Source organism: Arabidopsis thaliana, chromosome 3, assembly GCF_000001735.4.
Source record: "Arabidopsis thaliana chromosome 3, partial sequence".
Classification (NCBI taxonomy): Eukaryota; Viridiplantae; Streptophyta; class Magnoliopsida; order Brassicales; family Brassicaceae; genus Arabidopsis; species Arabidopsis thaliana.
The window spans coordinates 18,184,871-18,210,348 of record NC_003074.8 but is presented as its reverse complement, the minus strand read 5'-3'; the positions used below and the strand labels follow the sequence as shown (position 1 = coordinate 18,210,348).

The 25,478-nt window shown below is 35.7% G+C and overlaps 8 protein-coding genes across 12 annotated transcripts; 4 read left to right on the top strand and 4 right to left on the bottom strand.

Moving 5' to 3' along the window:
* Positions 1-15: 15 nt before the first annotated feature.
* PRXCB (peroxidase CB) lies at positions 16-2,698 on the bottom strand. Its single transcript, NM_114771.3, has 4 exons — positions 2,300-2,698; positions 1,355-1,546; positions 869-1,037; positions 16-777 (listed from the first exon to the last, which is right to left on the bottom strand). The coding sequence occupies exons 1-4, from the start codon at positions 2,528-2,530 to the stop codon at positions 308-310; spliced, it is 1,062 nt and encodes a 353-aa protein (NP_190481.1). The 5' UTR covers positions 2,531-2,698; the 3' UTR covers positions 16-307.
* Positions 2,699-4,373: 1,675 nt separating this feature from the next.
* AT3G49115 (uncharacterized protein) lies at positions 4,374-4,574 on the bottom strand (the record flags this gene model as incomplete). The annotated part of the gene is made up of 1 exon (NM_001125325.1): positions 4,374-4,574. One exon carries the CDS (start codon positions 4,572-4,574, stop codon positions 4,374-4,376), a length of 201 nt encoding a protein of 66 aa, NP_001118797.1.
* A 2,509-nt stretch (positions 4,575-7,083) lies between these two features.
* On the bottom strand, positions 7,084-9,762 carry PRXCA (peroxidase CA). The gene is made up of 4 exons (NM_114770.3): positions 9,403-9,762; positions 8,651-8,842; positions 8,018-8,186; positions 7,084-7,927 (listed from the first exon to the last, which is right to left on the bottom strand). Exons 1-4 carry the CDS (start codon positions 9,634-9,636, stop codon positions 7,458-7,460), a joined length of 1,065 nt encoding a protein of 354 aa, NP_190480.1. The 5' UTR covers positions 9,637-9,762; the 3' UTR covers positions 7,084-7,457.
* A 2,094-nt stretch (positions 9,763-11,856) lies between these two features.
* Positions 11,857-14,041, bottom strand: AT3G49100 (Signal recognition particle, SRP9/SRP14 subunit). 2 transcript variants are annotated; one of them, NM_001339398.1, is made up of 5 exons: positions 13,621-14,041; positions 13,334-13,500; positions 13,074-13,142; positions 12,434-12,527; positions 11,858-12,127 (listed from the first exon to the last, which is right to left on the bottom strand). In NM_001339398.1, exons 2-5 carry the CDS (start codon positions 13,403-13,405, stop codon positions 12,051-12,053), a joined length of 312 nt encoding a protein of 103 aa, NP_001327913.1. In that variant the 5' UTR covers positions 13,406-13,500; positions 13,621-14,041; the 3' UTR covers positions 11,858-12,050. The 2 variants fall into 2 exon arrangements, with proteins under 2 accessions (NP_190479.1, NP_001327913.1); NM_114769.4 differs by lacking the exon at positions 13,621-14,041 and having other exon boundaries at positions 11,857-12,127; positions 13,334-13,546.
* AT3G49080 (Ribosomal protein S5 domain 2-like superfamily protein) lies at positions 13,565-16,195 on the top strand. Its single transcript, NM_114767.4, has 4 exons — positions 13,565-14,370; positions 14,848-15,288; positions 15,496-15,576; positions 15,758-16,195. The coding sequence occupies exons 1-4, from the start codon at positions 13,692-13,694 to the stop codon at positions 15,847-15,849; spliced, it is 1,293 nt and encodes a 430-aa protein (NP_190477.2). The 5' UTR covers positions 13,565-13,691; the 3' UTR covers positions 15,850-16,195.
* A 286-nt stretch (positions 16,196-16,481) lies between these two features.
* AT3G49070 (transmembrane protein, putative (DUF677)) lies at positions 16,482-18,002 on the top strand (the record flags this gene model as incomplete). 2 transcript variants are annotated; one of them, NM_001339397.1, is made up of 2 exons in its annotated part: positions 16,482-16,668; positions 16,789-18,002. In NM_001339397.1, the coding sequence occupies 2 exons, from the start codon at positions 16,620-16,622 to the stop codon at positions 17,868-17,870; spliced, it is 1,131 nt and encodes a 376-aa protein (NP_001326284.1). The 2 variants fall into 2 exon arrangements, with proteins under 2 accessions (NP_001326284.1, NP_190476.1); NM_114766.1 differs by having other exon boundaries at positions 16,620-17,870.
* A 201-nt stretch (positions 18,003-18,203) lies between these two features.
* AT3G49060 (U-box domain-containing protein kinase family protein) lies at positions 18,204-23,451 on the top strand. Of its 3 annotated transcripts, NM_001203108.1 has the most exons (11): positions 18,357-18,645; positions 19,164-19,285; positions 19,576-19,697; positions 19,786-19,890; positions 20,130-20,275; positions 20,359-20,546; positions 20,854-21,000; positions 21,349-21,822; positions 21,974-22,699; positions 22,781-22,959; positions 23,292-23,451. In NM_001203108.1, exons 1-11 carry the CDS (start codon positions 18,471-18,473, stop codon positions 23,293-23,295), a joined length of 2,388 nt encoding a protein of 795 aa, NP_001190037.1. In that variant the 5' UTR covers positions 18,357-18,470; the 3' UTR covers positions 23,296-23,451. The 3 variants fall into 3 exon arrangements, with proteins under 3 accessions (NP_566915.1, NP_001326453.1, NP_001190037.1); NM_114765.3 differs by lacking the exon at positions 23,292-23,451 and having other exon boundaries at positions 18,204-18,645; positions 20,383-20,546; positions 21,349-21,876; positions 22,781-23,211; NM_001339396.1 differs by lacking the exon at positions 23,292-23,451 and having other exon boundaries at positions 18,229-19,285; positions 20,383-20,546; positions 21,349-21,876; positions 22,781-23,161.
* AT3G49055 (ATP-binding protein) lies at positions 23,381-25,240 on the top strand (the record flags this gene model as incomplete). The annotated part of the gene is made up of 5 exons (NM_148866.2): positions 23,381-24,169; positions 24,263-24,339; positions 24,416-24,527; positions 24,628-24,744; positions 24,836-25,240. The coding sequence occupies 5 exons, from the start codon at positions 23,381-23,383 to the stop codon at positions 25,181-25,183; spliced, it is 1,443 nt and encodes a 480-aa protein (NP_680119.1). The 3' UTR covers positions 25,184-25,240.
* Between the last annotated feature and the right edge of the window lie 238 nt (positions 25,241-25,478).

Here is a 25,478-nt window from a genome sequence, read left to right as displayed (position 1 = left end):
AAGTAACAAGGGCATTAAAAAGACCGAAGTTGCTATTAGTTGGCTTCAAAAAGTCAAACTGCTCATGGCTCTTAACAATTATCGCCTTCAAATCCCGTTGAAACACCTTCCCATACCCCGCCACAAACTGCGCAATGAGCTTAATAATACAAATCTGCTTCTCCTTGAGTGAGAGACACCTAGTGGTGGCGTATATACACTTCTAGAAAAGGAGAGAACTAAAATAAATGTTCTCAAGTAAACGTCTTGAGAGTTTTATTCATTAATATATATGTATTCTTGTAGCCACATATTGGGTAAACAATTCTCACATAGAGCTAACAAAGTCAACGATATCCACCACATCATGGAGCAGAGAGTTGGAGTTCACAACTCTACAGTTCAATCTGATTTGTCCTTGAGTTCCTGTAGTTGGTGTAATGTTTCCCATCCTATTCATTGCCTCCACAAATGCATTGAAGAATGTTTGTGTGCCATCAGCATATGCTCTCACCAAGGGGATTGTGTCAGTGGCATTGGGGCTAGAGAACAACTCTTGGTCGCTCTGGATAAGACCTTTTCGCTCTTTGAGATTCACGTAGTATTTGTTGTCGAAAACCGTAGGCGTACGTAGATCAAAATCTACCAAGGCACTTCGATTGCCATTAAGGGGGCATAGTCCACGAAGAGTTTGGAGGTAAGTAGTGTTGAGTGTAGGGTCGGGTAAACCTGTGTTGCTGAAATTGTATAATCTGTCAAGAATAAACTGACATTGATTTTTACCAAATGTGTGACCACCTAAACAAAACAAATACCATAATTAGATTAGTAATAAACTATCGCTAATTGATATTGTATCAATGGTGTTTAATTTTCTTTTGTTAATTACCGGAGAGAGCAACGAGATCAGAAGGACGATCGAGACCAACATTTCTGAAGCTGGCTTTAAGTTGTGGAAGTGTAAAGAATGGAGCTGGAAGATTTGCATTAGCGAGTTCCAGGAATGCTTGTAAACTGTCTCTCCTTCCCAAAGGAACCCTCCAAGAAGGACCTCCTGCCTATAGTATAATAACCATTATATTACAATAATATTTTCTTGAGATTATTTTTAACATGTAAAGAGAAAAAGAGAGTCATGTAATATAAATTCATTGATTAGATATATATACACAAAGTAAATTTTTATATATCCACTATTTCTTGAGAAAAAAGTTGAATATTATTCTTTTGGGTTAATATGATATCAAAGCTAGTGATATGAGACCTAATTTTGTCAAATTTTCTTAACGGGACCACGCGCTTTTTTCAATTAATATTGAATACTTTTCATATTGAAAACAGTGTTTGTAAATGAATATGGGACAATGGAGCATACCAAAGTGACAGATTGTTGAGCTGCAATGGTGAGCATATCTGCGCATGAAACGGTTCTTGGGCATGCCCTCTCCACCGCAGCTTTCATTCTATCAATCACTGGAAATCCCCGAGCCGAATTTGCGTTTCCAAACGCATCTTTCTCTGTTCGAAATGATGTCGTGTTGTCTAACAAGATGGATGCGTCACAACCCTTTCAAAGTCCAAAAATTTATTTAACAAATCATTAGTCATGAATGTATTAAAAACTTTTTTGCCATTCACTAAAACCATTTGTTCCTCTGAAGCAAGTAATCAGTGAAGGTATATCTGTAAATATCTAAATTATAATGAAAACAAAGTGATAGAGAAACTCCTTTAACCAATTTTAACTCAATAGAAAATAAACCATACCGAAATAATATTTGTATACCGAAATACTTATATATAATCACATTAAAATATTTAAATTCATCAAAATTTTAATTGAATTATAAAAATTAATAATCATGATTTTAGAATTATTTTTTAAATATATATCCCTCAACCAAAAAAGAAAAATGATTGATGGATCTTAAATTTCTATCGTGTTTGGTACGGCACCATGCAATTCCTTAGACTGTAACACGGATACTTTATTTTCGTGAATCCGATTGCATAAATGTTTTGGCATCATCATTGTGTAAGAAATTAACAACTAACCAGTAACATCACTGTCGATGAGTAATATTAATTTTCAATATAGAAAAAGAAAAGCAGTTAACAACTAGTAACATCTAACTACGTGAAATTTAGTCTTTGAGCAAAAAGAGTATTAACTAAGACAATTGCGTGTGCTGAATCTGCTGATGACAAAATACACTTGTTATCACTTTTGTTTCCTACTTTTTACACTGCTTTACTAATATTTAAAAGATGGCCCTCAGTAATCCGCAACGCTATAGATATATAAAAAGTAATATCTTACATTAACAAAGCAGTCGTGGAAGTGAAGACGAAGGATGCTCGCAGCGATACGAGGGTCCGACCTTAACTCATTTACAATGGTTTCTCGTACGATGTTAGTGACATTAGGACATGACCTATCGTAGAAGGTAGGGGTGAGTTGAGCAGCGGACAAAGATGCATGAAGCATAAGACATCCCAATGTGATTAAGATTGTCCAAGTGGACGATGTTGAAGACGAAGAGAAATGCATTTTTGAAAGAGGAAAAACAAAACTAGTTGATTCTGTTTACCCGAGAAGATGAGGAAAGTCCATATCTTAGAGAATCCTTTTATAGGCAAAACGGGTCAAAGCTGGAGGCATTTTCTTTTTCTCAATTAAAGGCTTTTATCTAGAACAGCAAACGAATAGTTTCCTTTTGTCAATTATTTCAACTAACGATACATATAAATGAGGTATTATTCCACGCTATCTACATGGAAAGTAAAAAAAAAAAAAACTCAAATCTAAAATGTCAGTTTATCTATTGGTATAACCGTATAAGTTTTTTTTTTAACAACTATAACCGTATAAGTTATAATGTCTTTTTGACAATTGTTTAAAATTTATTTATACATATTTACTATCAAAAACTTAAGTATTCAATATAAATTGAAGAATAAGGGATGTATTTTTCGGATGTCAAAATTCGACCATAAAATATAACCAATATGAAAAATGCTTAAGATTAATATCTAGAGTATATTCAAAATGCATATCTTGTCTTTTTAATTATCACTTAAATCTTTCTCGCTCTTTACAACTAATGTGGAACGCTAACGGAAAACACAAATCAAGACTCGTCCAAATACGAATATTCTCTTACAAAGGAAAATTATTTTTTGACACTCCCATATATAAATTTTTTTAAAAAAGAAATAGAATTTCAACTCGTCTTCAATTTTGATAAAGAGAAATAAAAATTTCATAGATGCAAAATAATACAATTTTACAGCCAATTGTCTCTTTATTTCTGATAGTTTATATGAATTTATATAAATTGTCTGAAACAAAGATAATTGGTTATAAAATTGTAGTATATATATATATATATATATATCAGATTAAAATGACTTAAAAACGTAAGCGTGTCTATTTCTAGCGTAATAGACTCAGAATACCTTACAAAGTTTTAGCCTTTGGATGAATTTCGAAAAATATATAATAACTCAGAAAACTATTGCACTAAAACTTTAGTCAGAAGAAATCCATAATAATTGTAAGATAATAAACTAACTCCTCGACGACCTTTCAAAATCTCTTGGTCGTCTCCACTAAAAGACGAACAAATATCAACATCGCCAATAGCTTTTTTTTCCTTCCATTTTCTCTCTATCTCTCTTTATTTGAAAATGAGACCAGCCTCGTGTCCGCCACGTTATTCACCTATACTACTAAACGGTGCCCTCTTCCTTTGCTCAAGTTCCTCATGATCTCTTTGGATAAAGACATAAGAATTTAAAGTGGAGATTATATCATTCCACTAGAATTATTGGTTCTGACATTATGATGTAATGTTAGTATTTACAAAATGTAAAGTTTCATACACCAACTCTTATATAAAGAAAATAAAATAAAAAATTAAATATGTTTGTACAAGAATGCATGGAGATCTATAGACTATTTCTTTGTTCATATATATGTGAAAATTTTAGACTTTACGGGTTCACTTATTTATCGCCTTATCGGATTTAATTATAACCGGCATAAACGTTATCTTTTTGAGACTTCCGGTTAGGCTACTGCAGAAACTCCATAGCTAATAATGATATTTTGCTTCAAAAACATATTAATAACGAGATCGAATATGAACGGTGTCGTTTTCTGCTGACATGCCTGAGGCAATAATTGTCGTTGAAGATAAAAACAAAAGAAAGAAATATCAAACGAGATTTTAAGTATACACGTATATGACGTATAGCGACTTAATATCCTCACCGCATGCACGTCAACAAGATTAGTTGTCTAATCTATCTGAAATTTAACAATTCAACCACATGAAATTGTCCACATTTGGGCCCAATATGCTTCTGAAAAAATCTCTCAAGATCTCTGACTATTTTGTTTTGTGAAAATATGAAGAAAGAAAAACAAGAAAAAGGCCACGTGAGTTATCGTGAGAGGAGAGTAGCAGCAACACACAATCCTCAATTATAGAAGTGATCACGTCAAGATCTTCCGACCACAGATCCAACCAAAAGTAGACTTTAGCAGCCGTGGTACCAACCCTAGCCTTCAAGTCGTTTGCATCACCCATACTAATTTATTAATATCAAATGAAGTAATAAAATCTTAAGTCATTTGTCCAAAAAAAAAAAAAACAGATCGTAACGCAAAACACAATTGAAATAAAGAAATTAATTTGCGTTAACTTCTATCTTTGACATAAACCAGCATAATATAACTGCATATACAGTACATTCTTTTCTTTCATATAAACAAAATATAATGTCCTATTAAAAGATAACGTATAATAATATATCTCTATGTATGCATTAAAGATACAGCATATATTAAATGGATTTGAATCAAATAAACTCTATGTGATCATGTGACCGACGACAGCCAATTATTTTCATACAACGTAAAACCGAAAAGTTAGCTAGAATTCACTTGAACACGGAAAATTAAAGAAAGGCGAAAACACGTTTGATAAATGTGACCAAGGAAAGCCACTACTTTTACACATTCAACATAATTGAATGCAACGAAAAGTCCTAAAAAAGACACCAACTTTATATAAAATTCCACAAAAATACACGAAATATTTGAGAGCCCAAAAAAAGAATATACAGACAACACAATTTCTGTTTCAGATTCTGCACTAACAAATTGAATTCTACGGTAGTCAGATATGAATACCAATTCAAACAATGGAAACTAAACCAAGGTTATTATTGAAATTTTAAAAAGTATTTCTACAACACATATGTTACATATTTGCACCCTCAAAACTTAATGTTCTAGTATTTTTTTTTCCCCCGTTTTAAAGCTATACTAACATTGTCAAAGCCCAAGTCACACTCGTTATATATATAAATATTACAAGAAAAATAAAAAAAACAGAAGAATAGCTAGTGACCGATTTGTTTGTCAAGAAATGGTTGTATAGTAAATTTGCGACGTTATGTAATGAGAGTGTGAAGGTTTTCAGGATCATTACAACCAAAATGGTTGTCGGATCATGTGCATCGAAAACGGCTGTGACAATTTTGCGATATATAACGAGAGTGTGAGGTTGTTAGGATCATTACAATCTTGTCACTCATCACAAATGAGTGGCAAATAAGATAGTTGTCAAGCCTTCAGATGTTAGAATTGATTTAGTGTTATTTGATATCAAATCTTTCGAATATTGCTAATTCGTTGCTAATACATGCATGACGATATAAAATGATTCTGAGGTACATTCGCAAGGAACATTAGATTAAAAGCTTTTGTTGTTTGCCAATTATTTGGGTACCATTATCCTTAAGGAACTAAAAAAGATAGCAAGACTTCCTTTGAGGTTAATGTGAGATGGTTTTATAGGCATGGAGATATATATTTCTTTAGAGATATACATAGTTTGTACCTCTTGGATGTCTAAAGCATATATATGCCAGCCTAGAAAAATCTTGTCATGCTTATAAAACTACTCACATTAACCTAAAGGAAGCTTTACTATTTTTTTTTGGGCAAACAACAAAAGCTTCTAGCCCAATGTGACCATCCTTAGAAATTGTATGTTCTTCTTTTACCCTTCTTCAATCCATCTTTAGTTATGTAGTTAGGGGACTACATACACAAAATCCTCAGCAGAATACTCCATTACATTGGAGAAAACGTTTGTCTTTGTAACATTTTTTGAATGGTGATTCAAACTTGGGAATAAATGGGTCAAGTAACGTACTTGTCTAGACATCTGTTTAATTGGTTCAAGCTAAGTAACGTATTTGTCTGTTTTAGTTTCTATTTAATTAGGATTTTAATTTCAAATTATTATTGGACACAATTGTATCATAGGTTAATGGGTTTCAATTACGTTTTCTTTTCTATAAATAAATTCATATAAAGTTCACTTGTTTCACCTACAAAATGATTTTTGATGAACTTCCGTAGTATCCAGAACCAAATTCTTCTTTTCCCTATTAAAATTGTGCGCATGTTCCTTTTGACATGTTAGTCGTGAGTTTTTTTTTTTATGTTATGCATTTCTACCAAATACAATATTTGATCTAGATGTACTTAATTAGCTTCTTTGTTATAACTCGTACCAATACTCTTCTTCTCTCGCCTCTATATGCTCAAAAAATTTATATGGATTATTTGTTACACCATTGAGAATCCTTGTTTTATTCAAGTTCTCCAAAAGTTCATTCTTTGAACAGCTTAGGTTTTTTTCTTTTCAGCTACAAGTTTCTTTTTAAGCTTTGCTACATACATAATAAACTTTGTGATTATCATTTTTGAACACACATAGACTCTTCTAAATTCCAGCAAGCTCCATTTGTAACTTACGCGATTCATCTTTCTCATCAGTTAAGTATTTATGAAGCTTCCATATCTAAGTTTCTAGCCGCATCCTCTCCCCTCCAATGCTTGAGTTTCTCAACTGATCTTAATTTAATCTTCATAAAGGCCTCTCAGCTTGAAATTAGACCTCTTGATAACCCTATGAATCGCTTCTCGTTCCACCAGAATTATTGTGTGTTCGGAGAGACTCGCCAGGCTCATATTTGTCGCGTCCTTTTTTTACGTATCATAAATCAATGCAAGGCCACAAAGTTAGATACGTTTTATTCTTTATATATCTGACTATGTATCACGACAATCTTGAACCATATTCATATTTCAATTTTGCTAGATCACACATTCTTCTTTTATATACATCACTAGAGAAATGGAAACGTAGGACAAAATATTTTCAAATAACATAAACGTTTTATCTTGTCATATTTATTAGGATAAAACAGTCCAAAACCATAGAAGCTTAGACCGATTAACAAAACGCTATCAAAGGCCAATATAAAAAAAAAACAGAGAACTACTTGGATACTATAAACACCAATACAATCTGCTCCTGCTCAAGTAACAACTTGAGATCCCGCTTATTTATCTTAACATATAGTCTGGTCGCCAGATATTGAGTCAACTATTCTCACATAGAACTTACAAAGTCAACGATATCCACCACATCATGGAGTAGAGAGTTGGAGTTCACCACTCTACAATTCAACCTGATTTGTCCTTGAGTTCCTGTAGTTGGTGTAATATTTCCCATCCTATTCATTGCCTCCACGAATGCATTGAAGAATGTTTGTGTGCCATCAGCATATGCTCTCACCAAGGGGATTGTGTCAGTGGCATTGGGGCTAGAGAACAACTCTTGGTCGCTCTGGATAAGACCTTTTTGCTCTTTAAGATTCACATAGTATTTGTTGTCGAAAACCAAAGGCGTACGCAGATCGAAATCCACTAAGACGCTTTGATTACCATTGCGAGGACATTGACCACGAAGAGTTTGGAGGTAAGTAGTGTTGAGTGTAGGGTCAGGTAATCCAGTGTTGCTAAAGTTGTATAATCTGTCCATAATGAATCGACATTGATTTTTACCAAATGTGTGAGCCCCTAACAAAAGGAAGACCATAATTAGATCAACGATTAACTTGCTAAATTACAACTATATCAAACAAGGTTTCATTTCTTTTTAATAATTACCGGAGAGCGCAACAAGATCAGAAGGACGATCGAGGCCAACATTTTTGAAGTTGGCTTTAAGCTGTGGAAGTGTGAAGAATGGAGCTGGAAGATTTGCGTTAGCAAGATCTAGAAATGCTTGTAAGCTGTCTCTTCTCCCTAAAGGAACCTTCCAAGAAGGACCTCCTGCCTATAGTATAATAATTAACCATTATATTCAAAATAATAATTCTTTTCTTAGAAAATATTATTACCCTGAAACATGTTTTATAAATCTATTGATTATATACTCAAAACTCAAAGGTAATTTCCATGGTCTCTTTCTTGGATGAAAAGGAATTTTCTTCTATTTTGTTAACTAAAAAGGTACATAAATCATAGTGATGAGACCTTATTTTCTCAGTGATATTAAAATTATCAAAAAATATCAACGGGAGTGTTTTGAATGTTTTCCGATTAATTTTGAATACTTGTCTATTTTATTCTAAACATATATTGGGAGTTTGTGACATTCTAAAAGACATAAAATATACCAACAATTTTATTTTCGAACTTAGACTGTCATGTTTAACATGTACGTAAAGCGACTACTTGACATATTTATATCGAACAATGTGTGTAATGAATAAAAGAATATGGGACAATGGAGCATACCAAAGTGACAGATTGTTGAGCAGCAATGGTGAGCATATCTGCGCATGAAACGGTTCTTGGGCATGCCCTCTCCACCGCAGCTTTCATTCTATCAATCACTGGAAATCCTCGGGCTGAATTTGCATTTCCAAGTGCATCTTTCTCTGTTCGAAATGATGTCGTGTTGTCTAACAAGATCGAAGCATCACAACCCTTTCAAAAGTCCAAAATATTATTTAACAAATTATTAGTTAATGTCATCCATAGTTTACATCTTTACCAAAGGTAACAGTTTAACGTTGAACTTTTTTCATCCATTAAAACCATTTGTTCCTCTGAAGCAAGTAACTGAGTTAAGGAAAACAATGTAAGGAGGAATTAACTCTTCTAAGTTCTAACCCATTTTAATTCACTAAAATAAATTCAGTAAAAGAAAAATTTATATTACCAAAATATGGTGGAAATTTAATAAGTTCCATTATACTACTACGTGATTCCAAAACTAATTGATTCTTTGTCTGTTTGATTAATTTTGACGTGATGTTAAATTACTTTTTCCTTTAAAATTTGCATTCAGAATCCAAATTTTGAAACATAAAAGAAAAGCTAAAATGACATTAAATTGAAAGCAACTAAGAGTACACCTAAAACAATTGCTAATGCTGACAACAACTATAATCTTTTTTACACTGATTTAATCAATATTTAAAAGATGAAGAGATTAAGTACAGTAATTTCATAACGCTATAGATATATGAAAAGTGATATCTTACATTAACAAAGCAGTCATGGAAGTGAAGACGAAGGATGCTCCCGGCGATACGAGGGTCCGATCTTAGCTCGTTGACAATGGTATCTCTTACAATGTTGGTGACGGTAGGACATGAAGTGTCGTAAAAAGTAGGGGTAAGTTGAGCATCGGAGAAAGACGCACAAAGCATAAGACATCCCACTGTGATTAAAACTGTCCAAGTGAAAGAAGTAATAGAAGATGAAGAGAATTGCATTTTTCACAAGGACAATGAAAACTATTTAAATGGGTTTAACGGAGAAGATGAGTAAGGTCCATATCTTAAAGAATCCTTTTATAGGCAAAACGGGTCAAACGTGGAGGCCTTTTTTCTCAATTGATGGCTTTTCGCTAGAAGTATAATATCTATGAAAAATACTTGGGTTACCACCCTAGGGAACATTGTCGTTGAAAATAAATGAATATTATTACGTACATGTATAGTGTCCTTTATTTGTTTAGTTGCGATCTATGTTATAGTGACTTTTTCTTTTCTTTTTTCACAACGTTATAGCGACTTAAGATCCTCACCGCACATCAAAGAAGACTAGATGTCTAATCTATCTGAAATATACGATTCAAACCACATGAAGTTGTCTCCAATTGGGCCCAATTTGCTAGTGAAAATCTCTGTTTACTTTTGTGAAAATAGGGCAAAAACCAAGAAACGGGCCACGTGAGAGTTATTGTAGGAGAGTCGCAACAACAGGGTAATGCAACAGACCCTTTTTTTTTCTTCTTCTAAAAGTAGACTTTAGCAGCCATAAGATAATACCAGCTTTCGCCATCGAGTCACTCATAATAATATATTTGATTAACTATTTATCATCAAATGAATTCATAAAATCTTAGTTGTTTGTCAGTAAACAAAAAAAACTACAGATGGTAAAATGCAACCACAAACGAAATAATCAGCATGAGGACATATTCTGTTTTCATAGATAAATCATAAATGGAATCAAACCCAACTGAAGAGTATTATTAAAATAAAACGTGTGATATAAGAAAGACACATCTTAGATCAATTGGATGATCTTCTCATCTAGGATTTGAATCACACACAAACTCTACGTGATCATGTGAATCAGTGGCCAAGGCCCAAGGCATGCCATTTATTTTTGTATACAATGTAAAAACCGAAAACTTAGATAGAAAAAAAATGGAAACACGTGTGAGATATGTGACCATATAAGCTACTACTTTAACACAACATAATTCAGTGAGGATAAAAGTCCTAAAAACAGAATAACTTTACATAAAATTCAAGAAAAGTATACTAAATGTTTTAGACCCAAGAAAAAATTATTAGTATAGTCAACATTATTGTTCCAGAATATGCATTTACAAGTGGAATTCTAATTGGTCTAATATGTATACCCAATAAATTCAAACAATGGAAACCAAACCAAGCTTATTATTGAAAATAAAACAAACACATATTTATACAACACAAAAGAAACACAACCATAAATGTATTAATCTTCGTCATATTGAGGATTCGAAACAGACAAAAAAAAACGCACATTGTCACATAAGAAAACCGCTTATTTCCACACAACATAAAAGATTAAACGGAGAAACTAAAAAAAGAACTTGCATAGTCGTATAGTTCTGATCAAAAGAGATGTATTGTTAAGGAATTAAGAAACAACGTGATGTTTCATCAACTCAGGATGTGTGAAAATGTCAGTCTCTTTGTAGAAAACTTCTACGACCCTCGAGAGGTTTAGGAATCACATGACGATAGGGAAAGGAAAAGGAAAAGAGTGATCTCTCGTCATTAGTTCTTTGATTAATTAAGACTCTTCCTTGAATCAAATGCCATGATTTTGATCTCTTCTTAAGCTTTTTCCCCATGAAATACCATATTGCTTCATATAACAATCAATGGATGTTCCTACGTGCTTTCTCTTATGTTCAAAATGTATAAGATAGATACCAGATTTAATATTATATTTTGCACTAACGTTGTGACACAAAATGTATTTGTATGTAGGGTGTCAACTAAAGCTTAAGTTCTAAGGTCTGATATTATTCTCGAATCGTATTGTATCGCCCCAACCGCCCCTACCAGTGGGTCCCACAATTCTTACATTTCTAAATATACTTAATTTATTTTGTGGAAGTCCCCAAATCTTGCGTGCATAGTAACCCATGACCTCTTCTTGTGAGTGTGTGTACATGACAGTCATGAATGCGAGTTTTGATGGTACTTTGGCTGGAATACGGAGAATCAGCGAGTGATTTCCATTGCTTGCAAACTAGTTTGGAAGTGGTGATGATTCTTTGCGGTAATCTCGATATGATATTTGCTGATAGATCATCGGTTAAGAAAATCATCTCGTTTTTCTTCTCTGTCTCCATCATAATTGACCAGGTGTTTTTCTCTTTTCAAAGACTATCTTTAGTCTTCTTACTAATCAAGCTATAAGGAGTTGGCCAACTTTCAAAATCCAAGTTAAAAAGGTTAGCTTTTGGGTTTAGGCTAATCCAAAAGTGATTAATCGATCAAAGTGTAAAAAAAAGTCGTAAGCTTTAGAACGAATCTTGACAACCCTACCATCTCAAAATATCAAACAAAAATGGATCAAAATCTTGATACCAAGACAAACGGAAAACAAATCTTGAGACTTATTGCTTCCTTCCTCTTCCTTTCTTGGCAGGCTGTGTCTCCATCTGTTCTTTCCCGGTGACTTCTGAGAGATCGACTGCATTATACAACCAACATAAATAAACAAAGTAAGCTATAATACACCCAATGTTACACAGCACAAAAGGAGCTTTCCTTTTAAAGGTTGTGAGATGATGCACATTCAAGTTCCATTCTTTCAAGATTGGTAGGAGAAAAGCGATGTTTTGAGAAAATAATAGCCGGTGACGATGTGATACATTGTCTCATAATAGAAATAACCTCATAGCTCAATAAAACAAAGGAGGTTTTTTTCTCAAACACTAAGAGATAGATGATGCATGTTCTTTCTTTAAGTTAGATATGCAGAAAATGAAATTTTTACCATCAGGTCCTCTGGCCATGAGGGTGAAAAATATGTTATTCAGTTTCTCCATCTTCTTCGCTTCTTGTGCTTGGTCTGTCTTGAACTTGAGACACTAAGTTAAAGGAAAAGTAGAAATAAATCTATCATATATATACTTCACATAATAAGAATGGACAAGAATGAAAACAAGAAGACTACAACAAGGACATCTAGTTAACCACAGAAGTTGATACAATGATTTACATCAAAACTCAGCCCAGCTTAAAGAGTTCTAAAGTATCACACTTCAACCTCCACCAAGAACTATTGCTCTGAAGAGAGGACTAGATCTGCTTATCTAACACATCGCCATGCAAGACATGTTAAATTCATCAAGACGTACGAAAACATAACCTATTAGCAATCACATTGACCAAGCCAAAACAAAAGTAACCACATAACTACGACAAGGTACGATGAAAACTCAACTAAAAACCAATATCTCTAGTAATCAATCATCATGGAACCCTAAATTACATTCTCCAAACCAAGCATCATACCATCAAACCTCGACGAATCAGATATCAACTTCAATAGCAAATATTGAATTCCATACTATTATATAAGATAAACTCAAAAGAAGCAGTGATCATAGAGAAACTAGACACAGTCAAATTACCTCTTTGTTATCAGTAACCTTAAGAACCAACTTGCCGTCACAGTGTCTATACTTCATCACATACCGAGTCTGCACCACAACAATTGAAACATTAGATTGCGACCAACACGACTTGATTCAAATCAATTATCAAGGTTACCAAAATTCCCAGTACAAAAATCGAGGAACTATGTTCAATTACCATAAATCAATCCAAATATCTCAAAATCAACCGTAAATAGTGAAATCGAAAGAGGAGAGCAAAAAAATAGTTAACCTACAGATTCCGGATCAGCTCGAAAAAGCTGAACAGATCGATCAACGAATTCGTCCCACGATGCGATATAAACCATCTTGATTCAACTAGATTAGCGATTCGATTTGAGGCGATTGGATTCTATGAAATCTCCGGGAGACTCGACGGAGAAACAGAGAAGCAAAAAGACGGCTTTTTATTTGTGTTTTCAGAAGAAAGAAAAAAAATTTGAGTGATGATCAAACCGGAATAAACCGACTAAAACCGAACCGGTTCCTTAGTGTTAAGATTTCTAAAAAGAAAAACCCTAACCGTTCTTCTTCGAACTTCTGCAACTTTGTTTCTCCCAAATCTGTGAATCTCAAGTGTTCGTCTTCACCATCATGCTCTCTCGTTTATTCCTTAGACATTCGAATCTCCGTTTCGTAACCCTAGTTTCATCGAAATCAAATTCTCAGATCTTCTCTTCGTTTATTCGTCCGCTTTCGACTAACAGTAGCGGCGGCGGAGGAAATGGTGACGGGAATGGTCGTAATCGGAATGATGTTCCGTGGAGTTTCACTGGAGTAAACGATGATAAGTCTGGACCTTTCTCTTCCGATGATTCTTTTGGTTCTTCTGGAGTTGCAGGATCTGGTTTACCTGGTGGAGAGGGGAAATGGCCGGAGGAGCCTAAGAGATGGAATATAAAGGAGGAAGAGGAAAAAGTTGTGTTTGATACTGGTGGTGAAGTAGGTCAAGGGATTGAGACTAGTCGCGAGAGGAGGGGTAATGAATGGGAGGAGACTAAGAGATGGGATATGAAGGAGGGAGAGGAGAAAGTTGTGTTTGGTGGCGGAGGAGATGAGGTGGATGGGTTTGGAATCAGGGGAGAGGTGAAATCTAATGAATGGGATGTGTCAAAGCCATGGAATTTGAAAGAGGAAGAGGAGGGAGTTGTGTTTGATACTGGTGGTGAAGTGCCGTTTAGCTTTGAGAATAGCTTGGAAATGGCGGAGGAAGAGCGTGTGAAGAAGGAGTTGATTGAGAAGGAAGAGAAGGAGCTTCTTGAGGTTATCAAGGGTGAGACTTTTTTAATTTGTTTTGCTGATTCTTAAGTTTTGATCTTATATGCAATGCACCAGTAGTTTCGATATGTGTCTAGTTTTGGAATGCAGTGACAAATGGGTAGCAAATTTGATCTCATGACTTTCCTTGTTAAGGTTAGATTTGGATTTGAGGGTTAAGTCAAGTAGCAAAGGTTGTGTAATCAATCTATTTATAGGCATGCTTGCTGAGTGGAGGATATGATAGTTTTTGGAGTAAGCTCGGATGTTGAAGAGGAATAAGCATTTGGGTAGAAAGACTTGTGTTTGAAGTGGATAGTTTTGTGCTTACTGACGCTAAGGAACAGTTTAGTGCTTATGTGTTTTTGCTATTAACAATGTTCAGCACAATAAATTGAAGAATTTGTTATTTTGATCACATTGGTAATGGATTCTGCTGCTAGTAAAACAAGCGCTAGAAGTAGAGTAATTGATTTGAAACTTACTATTGCAGGTCCTGATCGAGCATTTGGAGACCTTATTGCTAAGTCAGGTATAACAGATGAAATGCTAGATAGTTTAATAGCCTTGAAAGATTTCCAAGGGGTCGAAGGATTACCTCCTCTGACTGAGATTGAAAACCTGCGTCGTGAGAAAAGTTCAAAGAAGTCATCAAGAGCTGAGATAGAACTCCAGATGCAAGAGGACATTGCCAAAGCACGGGTGAGACAAGTTGACGAAACAGGTAGAGCCTATGGAACTGGAAGAAGAAAATGTAGCATTGCACGTGTTTGGATTCAACCTGGGGAAGGAAAATTTCAAGTTAATGAAAAAGAATTTGATGTCTATTTCCCTATGCTTGATCATCGCGCTGCTCTTCTACGCCCACTTGCTGAAACCAAAACCTTGGGTCGTTGGGATATTAAGTGCACTGTTAAAGGCGGTGGTACTACAGGTAAAACCTCTCCACAATCACTTCGTTTTCTTCGACGATTAGTCCCAAAGTTCTCTATTTACACTAGCAAGTATGATTTATGCTTAAGCTAGAGGATTTGGTCATAAGTTAACAAATTAGATTGCCATCTCTTTACAAAAATCAACAATTATCCAAGCATTTCCTTCTAATCGTTGTTAACCATGTACTCAAATATTTGGTTTAAAGGTCAAGTCGGAGCTATTCAATTGGGTATCAGCAGGGCACTGCAAAACTGGGAACCAGATATGCGGACATCACTTCGAGCTGGTAAGCAAGATACTACAGGCATCTTAGCGTTATTAAATCTGTTTAGTCTTATTGATGTTCATTAGCAGAGATACAACTTATTGTCTGACCAACGTTGTCATTTGATAGCCGGTATGTGTGTTCATGTCTGTTGAATGGATTGGTCTTGATCTCGATCTTTTTCATCTTCGATATGTTTCAGCTGGTTTCTTGACAAGAGACTCTCGAGTTGTGGAAAGAAAGAAACCTGGAAAAGCCAAGGCAAGAAAGAGCTTCCAATGGGTCAAACGTTGAATCCGAAAATGCGTACTATATCTTCTCCTTTTTGTCTCTGTCATTTTCATTAGTTCGTCTACTTATCCCGGGTTTAGAAGAATCACCGGCAAATAACTTGTTCTTTTGGTTCAATCCCGTAGTTATCTTTTTGTACCAACACATTCTTCTCTTACGGCTCTACTCTTGGAAACTTGAGTTTCGTTGGTTTCTGAGTCGGACACATATTTTTGTATGTTTTTTTCCGGCAAATTGTCATGTTTCTTCAAAAGGTTCATTGATGTTTAAACATAATGATCAACTCCTTATATGGATTATATTATTAGGTGAATTTTGATTCTTTTGATCAAAATGTTAAGGAATGTCCAATTCTCATAGACTTTACAAGAGTTGGTTACATTTGCTATATACAAAAATATCTAATTGGATAAACTCTATTATACCATCCAAATATCTAATTACAAGAGTTTGTGTAAAGACTTTCCATAACAGAGCAATGGATAGATTTTGACGTTATGTTGATAAATTTTATTCACTTGAAGGTTCTATTTTGTGTTACGTGCAAGCATCTACTCATTGAATTTCTTCACTCCTACTACAAGTACTAACAAAATTATCAATTTCCCAACAAATCCATAGATATCCTTTCTCTAGCAATCGAAGTAACTATTTTAGTTTCATTAAAATAACATATCACTCTTAAGGACTATATAATAACAAATTACCTTCTTGTTGTTCTCAGTTTCTTCTCCCAATACCAAAAATATTTTGCTTCATCCAAGGTCTTGAAGATGGGTATAAAAGTTTCATCAAAGATCAAAAGAATTCTCGCATCCACAGGTTATATTCCTATTTTCATTTTTAAATACCGCTATTATTTTTATTTTTTCTACTGCAAATTTGCAAGAAAATTTGTAACCAAGAAAATAATAATTTTGAAACTTTCCTCGATTGGTACAGCTTCAGGTAGTTCAAATCCCAAAGATGGTGCTGACGTGGATGTCCGAGAGGAATATGCAAACGCCTTTCGTACGGAATCATACAATCACTTTTGGACACGTGTCGTACAGCTAAGCCGCAAAAAGTCCGCAGTGTCTTCTTCTTCTTCTTCTCCACCAATCGAATCATCCTCCACGTCAGCTCGTCTCATGTCTTATCGCCTATTCGCGCACAATCTTCTAGACCCGGATCTGAATACCATTACTCGGATACTAGATGTATCCCGGGTCGGGCGACACACCCGAACTCTTCTCTCTGATTACTTCTTGGAGACGGCAAACGCTTTCTTGCTTTGCACGCAATTACTAAAAAACATTCATCATCTTCGTTCTAAATACGAGTCTTTGAAACCAAAATTTCATTCGGAAAATCATAATTCATTGGCTTTAATAGACCAATTCACGGAGATATCAAAATGGTTCGACCCGTTTATCTCGTCGGGTTCTAGGATCCAGCTAATCAGATCCGGCTGTTTATACTTGCTAAAACGGCTAGAGTCGAGACGAGACAAGACACGAGCCAAACTTAAGCTTATCAACGGACTAACTCATAGCTCAGGGCTTCTCGTTTTGGCTCTAACCACTACATTGATTGTAACCATAGCCTCTCACGCTTTTGCTTTGTTTCTAGCCGCTCCGACTCTTTTAGCCTCTCAATTTAAACCAGCCGGTTTAAGGAATAAGTTAACAAAAACAGCGGCTCGGCTCGACGTTGCTGCCAAAGGTACTTACATTTTAAGCCGTGATTTGGACACGATAAGCAGACTAGTGACACGAATTAACGATGAAGTGAACCATGTTCGAGCCATGGCTGAGTTTTGGGTTGGTAGAGGGTCGGGTCGGGTTCGAGGCAGTGAAGAAGTTGCTCGAGAGTTGAAGAGATGTGAAGAAAGCTTTAGTGAAGAACTTGATGAGCTTGAAGAACATATTTACTTGTGTTTCATGACTATTAATCGGGCAAGGAATCTTCTTGTTAAAGAGATTTTGGATTCGGATGATCCACCTAATTGTTCATTCGCTCCCAAATCCAAAAAAAAATTGTAGTATTTCTTTGTTTCGTTTTTTTTCTCATGTCAATTTTTATTATTTCTTTTGTTTTTGTCTACTACGGTATGTATATATATTTCTTTTTACCCTCAATTATATAATTTTTAATTCCTAGAAATATTAGTGTCGGAACATTTTTATTTCTATTTGGATGATATTCGGATTCTATTAGTAGTCATAAAAATGCCAAATGCAAGAGTCTTTTATTTTTGGGCAAGCCAAATACAAGATAGTCTAAATTATGGAATTTTTAACATTTGTCAAAAGAAATCCCAAAATCCATTACATATGTCGGAAATGTAGGAAAACCGATTTTAACAAATATTTTAGACGACCTCTTTGTTTTGGGTAGGAGAGACTATTCATCAAAAAATGAACCAACCATAACATTTTTTTTTCCTATATCTTCTAATTAGGTAAATCGGTTGACTCATAAACCGAGTCAGCAACTCGTCCGAACCATAAAAAAACGATTCCAATTCGACGGAATCTCACGAGTTTCCACTTTTATATAAAGTCACTTTTGCAAATCGAACAAATGCTTATAGAAGAAAGTTATCAAATCTAGAGATAGAGAGAGTGAAGAGGGCGAAAAATATGGGAGAAATCGGTGGAGAAGAACTGGTCTTAGATGTGGATGAGACGATTTTCGTCGCGGTGGCGGAAGATGTGGAGAGAAGCAAAACCACGGTGTTATGGGCGGCGCGTAACTTTTCCGGCAAGAAGATTTGCTTGCTTTATGTTCATCGAACTGCTCGCGCTGCCTCCTGGAGTGAGATCTTCTTCTTCTCTTTCTCACTTTCTAAATTAGTTCTTTGTGTTGAATTGTGGTTTTTGGTGTATAGATCTGTTTATTGAATTGCAAAATTTAGAATAAAATCGAATTTTGTTTGTTTAGAATTTATTCTGAGAATTCTGGAATTTTTTAAAATTTCTGGGAGATATTGATTGTTTCTTTGATTGCTAGGAATATGTTGAGAAATGTGTAATTTTATTCTCTATATGAACTAGAGGAAGATAAGCCATTGAAAGTACTATAACATTTTCATGATCAGTCATTTAAGAGTTTGGAAGAAGTACACAAGGAGATGATGATGACTATAATTTAGTTATAATGTACATTGTATAAAACACTGTAACATATGTTGGTTTGCTTGGCCAATCTGTCTTAGAGCTTGGAAATTTTAATTTGTTTGTGGAAGCAGGACATTGTGATGACTTTAGCTGCTATGTATAGGGAAAAAAAATTATTGTCCATTGCCAAGGATGTTAAGACTTGTTTACCTGCAGCGCACAAGAAACTTGTTGGTGGTAGCTTTAAAAAGCATGATGTCAAGGTGATTGAGCGAGTTGAGAAACCCAAAGTGGATGAACTGATGAATTCTTATCTCCAACTTTTATCTGAAACTGAGGTATCAATTCTCTCTTTTTTCGTGTAAGGTTGTTATTGATTGTAATCTCACACAAACTATCAGTTAGCTGTTTTGGTGTTCAAGTTTAATTGAAGTAAGGCAACTCATTTTGAATATACCTGTGATCTTGGTGGATATAATTTTTGTTCATATAATGACATAACCTACATGGAAAAACCTTGTGCCGTGTGCACTCGTCATAAATGTAGAGCTTAGAAATCTTTAAATTATTAGGCATTCTTATTCAGGAATCGTTCATATGATAACCGGATTGACATAGTTCTTTTTAGATTCAAACAGATAAACTTTGCATTGCGGGGCAAAATATCGAGGAATGTATCGTAGAACTAATTGCTCGGCACAAAATTAAGTGGTTAGTAATGGGAGCTGCATCAGATAAGCATTACTCATGGTAAGATATGATTCTATATTTTATCTTATACTTTTCAAATGATTTGACCTCTGAAATTTAGATAAGCAACTTAAATATGTATTGCCAGGAAAATGACGGATCTAAAGTCCAAGAAAGCCATATTCGTTTGCAAAAAAGCTCCTGATTCCTGCCATATTTGGTTTCTCTGTAAAGGTTACCTTATCTTTACAAGGTACGTTCTTTTTCCTTTCACTGGGTTCAGAAAGAGTTGAATGAGATGTCTTTATCACCATCTTTCCAAAGCTAAACGATAAAGATATATCTGTAGAAACTTTGAAATAATATATATCATGTCATGGACTTTAGTTATCAGATTTAGTTAGTCTACCACCTTCACTTAAACTGCTTCTATTAATTGTTTTTGTTTTCTACTTCTATTCGTTTAACTAAAAGAAAAACACTCTAAAACAGGGCGTCAAATGACGATAGTAATAACAGACAAACAATGCCGCCCCTAGTACAGCTGGATTCAGATAACGAGACAAGGAAATCAGAAAAATTGGAATCTTCTTATATGAGGAGAAGATTAAGATATTGGCGCAGCCTCCTTGAACAAGGTAGCGGTTACCTTGGATTTTGAAAGGTCCCAGGCTCCCAGCATATCATTTCATTTGCCATCAGTTGTATCTGTCTTTGTGAGTAAATTTGTTACAGAATTGTGCAGATGGTGAGAAAGATACAGGTCAACTGGAGAGAGAAAAGGTAGAACCAAGAGCACCTCCTCTTTTTTCATCAGGTTCGAGTTCTTCCTTTGGAGAGCCGGTTGGTCCAGAGCCGGTTAGCCCAGAATTGGTTGACTCAGATACACTAAATACCTCAAATGTTGAGGTAGGAGGAGTTTGCTTCATCTTTACTTTTCTACTGATGATGCTGATTATACAGTAACTATTAGACGCATAAGAACGTCTGTTGCCTGAAAAGACTTTACTTTAGCAAATAATTACAGTTGATGGTTTGTTTTCAAGGTCTTGGTATAGAGATTTATAGAACATGACTTTGTGGAAACAATTTATGATAGTAATTTTGTCTGTGCAATATATTGAAAGATCTACTTAAAGTGAACATGGTACTGTATACTCTCCGTATGAGCAAGCATTTGATCCACCTGGTAATCAGTGATCCTGTCAAATTTCAGGAAAAAGAGCGTGAAGGGGATGTAGCGCGCAAAGTTCATAGGTATGATAAAGCCATGCATGATATTGGACAATCAGATAGAACGGTTTATGGGGAGGCTGGGAAAAAATGGGAAGAGGATGCCAGTACAACAGAGGCTTTATGCAAGGTAATACTCTTATTCGTTTCTCAGTTATTATAATTGCAAAATAGTTCTCAAAGTGATAGTCTTGGTCCATTTCTGCTAGTTGTAATCACTAATCAGTGCATCATGTTACCACATGAAAAAATAAGCTTTACATAAAAGAAATATTTCACTGGGGATTTGTAGATTGCTAGCATTAGGTACTGAACTTCTTCAGTTGATAGATCGATGTGTGTTTGTGGTTATACATTTTGCTGTCAAAGAGCTTTAGTTGAATACTTGATGCCTTTGCTGGAGAATCTTAAGCTGCTGCCTGCTGGCATGTCCAACTCGTTTCTCCCGGCTTGAATATTTTTTTTTGTCATGCCACAGGCTAAAGCTTTGGAAGGCTTATGCATTAAGGAGTCGAGCCAAAGAAAGAGATTGGAGGAATTGCTGGAAAAGGAAAAGCTTGAAGTAAAAATGGTAATAGAGCAAAACAATGGATTCATGAAAGAACTTCAGATGGTTCAGGGTCGGAATCTTAAGTTGGAGAGCCAGATGAGGAAACTACAAGACTTGGAAAAAGAACATGGTGAGAAATTTGATACAGCTATGGAGCTCTTGAAAAGTTTCAGACAGAAAAGGGATGAGATCCGGATCGATCACGAGAACGCAGTAAAGGAAGTGAACGCACTGAGAAGACTGGTTAAAGGAGAGACCGGAGAGTCTTCTGGGTCGGAAATGCTTGACTACTCTTTTATGGAAATCAATGAGGCTACTAACGAATTTGATCCATCTTGGAAACTTGGAGAAGGCAAATACGGAAGTGTCTATAAAGGGAATCTTCAACATCTTCAAGTTGCTGTAAAGATGTTACCCTCATATGGATCCTTGAATCACTTTGAGTTTGAGCGTCGGGTAAAGGATCTTATGTATATGGAAAAATAAAATTGAATATAGACATGTATACATGCTCGAGTTTGTTAACGAACAGGTTATGTGTTTTGGATTTCAGGTGGAGATTTTAAGCAGGGTAAGGCATCCAAATCTGGTAACACTGATGGGTGCTTGTCCAGAGTCTCGGTCTCTCATTTATCAATATATTCCTAACGGAAGCCTCGAAGACTGCTTTTCATCTGAAAACAACGTTCCTGCTCTTTCATGGGAATCTCGGATAAGGATTGCCTCTGAGATATGCTCTGCCCTTCTGTTTCTTCATTCAAACATTCCGTGCATCATTCATGGAAACCTAAAGCCGTCTAAGATTCTCCTGGATTCCAATCTCGTCACCAAAATCAACGACTACGGGATCTCTCAGCTGATCCCGATTGACGGATTAGACAAATCAGATCCTCATGTAGATCCACATTACTTCGTTTCAAGAGAAATGACGCTAGAATCAGATATATACGCGTTTGGGATCATTCTCCTGCAGCTTCTCACCAGAAGGCCTGTATCTGGCATACTGAGAGATGTCAAATGCGCTCTGGAGAACGATAACATCAGTGCGGTTCTGGATAATTCAGCAGGAGACTGGCCAGTCGCACGAGGTAAAAAGCTAGCTAATGTAGCCATCCGTTGCTGTAAGAAAAACCCGATGAATCGACCAGACTTAGCAGTGGTTCTACGGTTTATAGATCGAATGAAAGCACCAGAAGTTCCTTCATCAGAGACATCATCATACGCCAACCAAAACGTTCCACGCCGGCCTCCTTCTCATTACCTCTGCCCCATTTTCCAGGTGAGTTTCTATGCTTAAACAGAGTTTGATGATCATGATTAAAACAAAACTCAAAACATGTTTTGTTTGTTATCATCACAGGAAGTGATGAAAGATCCTCTGATAGCAGCAGACGGATTCACTTACGAAGCAGAAGCGATTAGAGAGTGGTTAGCGAATGGACACGATACGTCGCCAATGACAAACCTGAAAATGGAAGATTGCAACCTCATACCTAATCACGCTCTTCATCTAGCTATCCAAGATTGGCAAAACCAATGGTGATTTACTTTTGCCTTCTTTGAAAGACAACAATATTGCTATTTTTAACTCCCAATTATTTTAGATTGTCACTTTGTAAATTTACCCCTAAAGGTATGAAAAAATATATAAGCCTGACGTACATGTCACAGTAATTATTCGAAATGAAGCTTACTTAGTATCCATTTGTTTAAACATGTTTAAAGTTCTTACCAATCTTTCTCCTTTGTTATACACATAAATTCATAATTGCGTTATTTATACGTAATACGATGTCGTTCCTTTTGCCCGCCAAAAAAGTAAAGCGTTGAAGATATGTTTTACTCTTTTAACATTGTCAGTTGACTGTTAGGTAAATGGCAAATCAGAGTCATCAGACATTCTTTGCGTCCTCACCTATGGAGAATTTCATCAATCACCATCACATCATCATCACTTCTCATGGATGTTAAAGATACCGGAATCAACCGCTCGGATACTCCTATCTCCGATCAAGACCATGACTTTCGACAATGGAATCACTCTTCGTTAGACTCTAACTTTCTCAGTCTCCGAAGCCAGATATTCGAAGCGAGTTATCGGAGAACTGATTTGATAAGAGTGAACCATGAGTTGTTCCACGAGAGAGATGCACTTAGGCGAAGAAATAGTGAGCTTGAAGCTGGAATTTTGGAAGAGGTTATGATTAGAGAGGAAATGAAGAGAGATCTGGAAGTTTCTAAAGAAACTGTCAGTGAATTGGAAGGAGAGGCGAAGGAGAAAACCAAATTACTATCGGATATTGCGGATTATGTACGATCTATGGAAGATCGCTTGTCGAAATTAATCCGATGTTTAAACGAAGAGAATGTTCCAGAAGAGGAAAGAGGGAGAAAACTGGAAACAAAGGAATATAATTCCAAATCTATTTTGGAGTTAGTCAAGGAGGTTGTAACGAAGTTAGAGACGTTCCAGGAATCTACGAAGAAGAAGAAGATGGAGCTAAGTAGAAGTGTGGAGTTCTTGGAAGAGGAGAATAGAGATATCAATGTCTTGTTAAGAGCTGCTTTGTTTGAGAAACAAACTGCAGAGAAGCAATTGAAAGAGATGAATGATCAGAAGGGATTGGCTTTGCTGCAAATCGCAGGAAGAGGGTTGCAGAGAATAGGTTTTGGTTTTGGGTTAGGAGAATCAGTAGAGGAGAGCTCAGAGACGGGAAATATCGCGAATGAAGAAGAAGAGAATGGTGTGGTATGTTCATTACTTTATTCACATTCTTGTGATTCTGCGTTTTAGTATGATCAAACAAAGGTTTAACTATAATGGACTCTATGGCAAGAACAGGTTATAGCAATAGAGAAAACAATGAAGAAACTGCGGCAAGAGGTTTCTCAGCTGAAAATATCTTTGGAGGAATCAAGGTAAGCTTTTTTCTCAAACTCAATAGATAGCTACGCTTCGATTTTGGTAAATGCAATCTTCTTATTGTTTTGACAGGTTAGAAGAAGTGGGGTTGAGGAAAGTTACAGAGGAACAAGCTCAGAAATTAGCAGAGAACACGGTGTATATCAACAAGCTGCAAAATCAAGAGAAGTTTCTTGCTCAAAACGTAATGTATTTTTGGATCAATAGCTTCTGTCTTCCACTATATGTTTCTCAATTTTGTCACAAATCTCTTACTCGAGAGAGGCTTTTATACTGAACCAAAGGTCGAAGAGCTAGTGAAAGCAATAAGAGAAGCAGAATCAGAAGTAAGTAGATGGAGAGAAGCTTGTGAGCTAGAAGTTGAAGCAGGGCAGCGCGAAGTCGAAGTACGGGATCAGCTCGTAAGTTTCATTCACTATTCCAAACTAGAACACTTATTATCAAAACCAATACAAACAAACATAACTAACAAAAGGTATTGTTTACAATCAGATAGCGGTTCTAAAGTCAGAGGTTGAGAAGCTGAGATCAGCATTAGCCAGATCAGAAGGGAAACTAAAACTGAAAGAAGAATTGGCCAAAGCTGCAATGGTAGCAGAAGAAGCAGCTGAGAAATCGCTGCGATTGGCCGAGAGAAGAATAGCTCAACTTCTTAGCCGTATTGAACATCTCTACCGCCAATTGGAAGAAGCAGAGTCTACAGAACGCAGACGTGGAAAGTTCAGGTATGTTTGGTGTTGGCCGATGTGGCGTTTTCCTACCGCTGCTTCTACTGCTGCGACCGCTACTGGAAGTTCTTCATATACAAGCAACAGAGCATTGTTACGATATGATGCGTGATCTAGTACTGTTAGCACAAGAGTTGTGTACACTAAATATGACCATAGAAGCTGAAGCTCAATACTTATATTAAAATAGAAAATATATACATAAATGCTTGCGGAAAGAAAAAAATCATTATAAAAACACTAAGACTTTAGATTAAGGAACAAACATCAAAGAGCAAATTTAATATCTGTAGCCTTTATGTTGTTCTTGCTGTAGAAACTGTAGCGTGCTTAAGAAGTAATACGGTATTGTTCAGAAAATATAGTCCATTTTCCTCACAATGTAACCAAGATTTAGCATCCTATCG